This window comes from Microtus pennsylvanicus, chromosome 14 (genome assembly GCF_037038515.1).
Source record: "Microtus pennsylvanicus isolate mMicPen1 chromosome 14, mMicPen1.hap1, whole genome shotgun sequence".
Classification (NCBI taxonomy): domain Eukaryota; kingdom Metazoa; phylum Chordata; class Mammalia; order Rodentia; family Cricetidae; genus Microtus; species Microtus pennsylvanicus.
Window position 1 is genome coordinate 76,289,431 of NC_134592.1, and position 3,211 is coordinate 76,292,641.

The 3,211-nt window shown below is 40.9% G+C and overlaps 1 protein-coding gene across 1 annotated transcript; it reads left to right on the top strand.

Moving 5' to 3' along the window:
• Window positions 1–1,582: 1,582 nt before the first annotated feature.
• LOC142834908 (olfactory receptor 4X1-like) lies at window positions 1,583–2,500 on the top strand. Its single transcript, XM_075947856.1, has one exon. The coding sequence runs from the start codon at window positions 1,583–1,585 to the stop codon at window positions 2,498–2,500; it is 918 nt and encodes a 305-aa protein (XP_075803971.1).
• The last annotated feature ends 711 nt before the right edge of the window (window positions 2,501–3,211 follow it).

Genomic DNA, 3,211 nt, shown 5'->3' on the forward strand with positions numbered 1-3,211 from the left:
CCAGTGACCTGGCCAACCAAAGGCCTACCTCTTTGATTTGATTGCAGTAGGGCGATCTGCTCTCCTTATTGCATGCCTGACCCTGCCGCTTGCGTCTGCTGCCGCGCTGGTCTCCCAAAGCCTCTTCCTGAATGCAGTGTCGCTCCGCCGTGTCTGGCGCCGCCGCTCCACCGCGTCTGCCCTAATTTAAGCTTCTATATTCATTTCTGTTGAAAGCTTTATTAACTACAAATCCTAGAAATATCCAGTTAGCTTTCTGCTTGATAAGAATCTTCACTTTTAAACTTTTACTTTGCCTCCAACAACTAAGAAAATATAATTAAAATTATTTATACCCCATAGGTGAAATGTCATCATTGTTGTCCATGTTTAACTTGCCTGATGACCCTTTATGAAATTACTTCAAACACTTTTTTTATTTCCACTTAGATGTTGGTTCCTTTATTGTTGTTCCACCCAAATACATTTAATTTTTAGCTTTTTAAGATCATTATATTATAAAGATTCATTAAATATCAATAATCTTAAATTGAACCCAATCTAAGCCAAACCAATCCAGTCCAGCCCAACCCAAATCAAACCAGGGATGGGAGATAGGTCAGTTGGAAAAGTGCTTGCCATGAAAGAATGAGAACCTGAATTTGATCCCCAACAACCAGGTGAAAAACAAGATGTAGTGGTGCTTATTTATAATCTTGGTGCTGAGGAGGCAGAGACAGGTGGATATTTCAGGTTTACTGGGCAGCTAATCTAGTAGAATTGACAAGCCCCATGATCCAGTGACAGACACTATCTCAAAAAAAATGTGAATGGAACTTCTGAGGAATTTCACCTGAGAGTTACCTCTGGCCTTCATACTCACCATTTCTGTGTATGGGTTGGGTGGAAGATTCTTGTATCAGAATCCTGGAACGCTGAATAGTTCTAAAAGTAGTGCTATGCATGCCTGCAATGCAAGAGTACTTTAAGGAACTCCCCCACACCGATGCCAGGAATGGTGTGATAATGTAGACAGAAGAGTACTCAATTATGCTCTGATACAATATAATTTGATTTTAGCATGTATAAACTCTGGAGCCTGGTAAGTTTTACCAACTGCAGAATAATTAGAGTTGAGAAATCACTCCTTGTAGAATGTTGATCCTGTTCTGTTGTAGGGCAGGACTATGTCATCAGTTAAGTCACTATGAGTCAGAGATTCAAGATTTGGGCTGTATCATGCATATCTTCACTCCAGTTTTGAGGATAGTCAGGTAATTCCTACATATGTAGATTATTACAAAGTCAAATTGCAGCCTGAGACTAACATCCAGCAGTAGGCAATTGCTATTTTAATCACTGTGTCATGGAATCTTTGCTTTGAGGAAACCCAAATCAAACATGGAGGGAGGGAGGGAGGGAGGGAGGGACAGAAGAAAGGAAAAGGGAGGGAAGAAGAGAAAGAGATGGGGGGAAGGAAAGAGGGAGGGAGGGAGAGTGGGGAGAAGACCAGACCATAAAGTCAAGAGAATGCCTCTCATTTCTAATGGATTCTAATTCTGATTTCTGTGATTCTAGGTTCTCAGAAACTGTGCTTTAAAACATGGCAGTTACAAGTAACATAACAGAAATAATTTTTCTGGGATTTTCACAGAGTCAGCATGTACAGAAGGTTATTTTTGTGATGTTTCTCCTGATGTATATAGCCATTGTGCTGGGCAACGGCCTCATTGTGGTGACTGTTATGGCCAGCAAAAGGCTCTCTTCCCCTATATATTTCTTCCTCAGCTACTTGTCATTGGTAGAGCTCTGTTACTGTTCTGTCACAGCCCCCAAGCTCATCTTTGACTCTTTGCTCAAGAGGAAAGTCATTTCCCTTCAGGGCTGCATCACACAGATATTTTTCCTCCATTTCTTTGGTGGCACTGAAATCTTTCTTTTGACAGTGATGGCCTATGACCGCTACGTGGCCATCTGCAAGCCTTTGCACTATGTCACCATCATGAATCGAAGAGTGTGTGGTCTCCTGGTAGGGGCAGCATGGAGTGGGGGCTTGTTGCATTCTGCGGGACAAGCGTTCCTCATTTTCCAACTGCCCTTTTGTGGTCCCAACATCATTGACCACTACTTCTGTGACGTCCACCCAGTGTTGAAGTTGGCTTGCTCAGACACCTTCCTCATTAGCCTGCTAGTCATCATCAATGGTGGCTCCATCTCAGTGATCAGTTTTGCAGTGCTTCTGGCTTCTTATGTGGTCATCCTGCATTCCCTGAGGAGCCACACGGCAGAAGGACGGCGTAGGGCACTGTCTACCTGTGCCTCTCACCTTGCTGTGGTGGGTCTATTCTTCATACCCTGTTCTTTTGTCTATATGAGACCCTGCATCACCTTCCCTGTGGACAAGATCGTGGCTGTGTTTTATACAGTTGTCACACCTCTCTTGAACCCCATTATTTACTCTTTCAGGAACTCTGAGGTAAAAAATGCCATGAAGAGACTTGCATGGAGGAAGATGACTTGAGAAGAAAAGTAGAAAATTTGGGCAAAACAGGGACAGTAGATGGGAAGTTGGGGATAGCTCAGGTCTCCCTAGATCTTTGCCTTGTTTGACAATGGCCTTATTGAAATTTCCATTTCCTCATATTTATGTCAATAGAAAAACAGTGAAGATATCTAGAGTGGAGTAAGAGGGATATTCTAGTGCCAGAATGGCCTTGAGGTAGATTGGCAAGTCTGGAAAAGTGAACTTCTTCAGTATCCCAAGTAAGTCTGGGAAGGTTGAGGAAGGAGACAAAGAAAGAGGAAAATGAAGAGCCAGTGTTCATAGTTTTGTTCTCTGATGTGTCTCAAGTATCTAGAACATTTCTTGGCACTTTGTTGGTATTCCATTAATATTAACTGTTCAAATGAGTGAATGAATATATACTAGTTATGGAAAATGAAAACAATGAAAGCAACTAAAATATGTTACAGAAATATATTTTCTTATCTTGGAACTTAGAAGTTGTGTAGTAACACAATACAAACAGAATTCAAAACTCTGAGAAAATAACAAAGCTATTGTAAATGCATGAATATATGAAAGAATAAACAAATGTCATAGATTCAAAGTAACTGTAAATAAATATAATATAATTATATTATATTCACCAAAACTATTCAGAATCATATCAAATGCTTCCATGCACCTTGACTATTGTAGTGATAAAATGTGTGTGTATGTGTCTGTGTG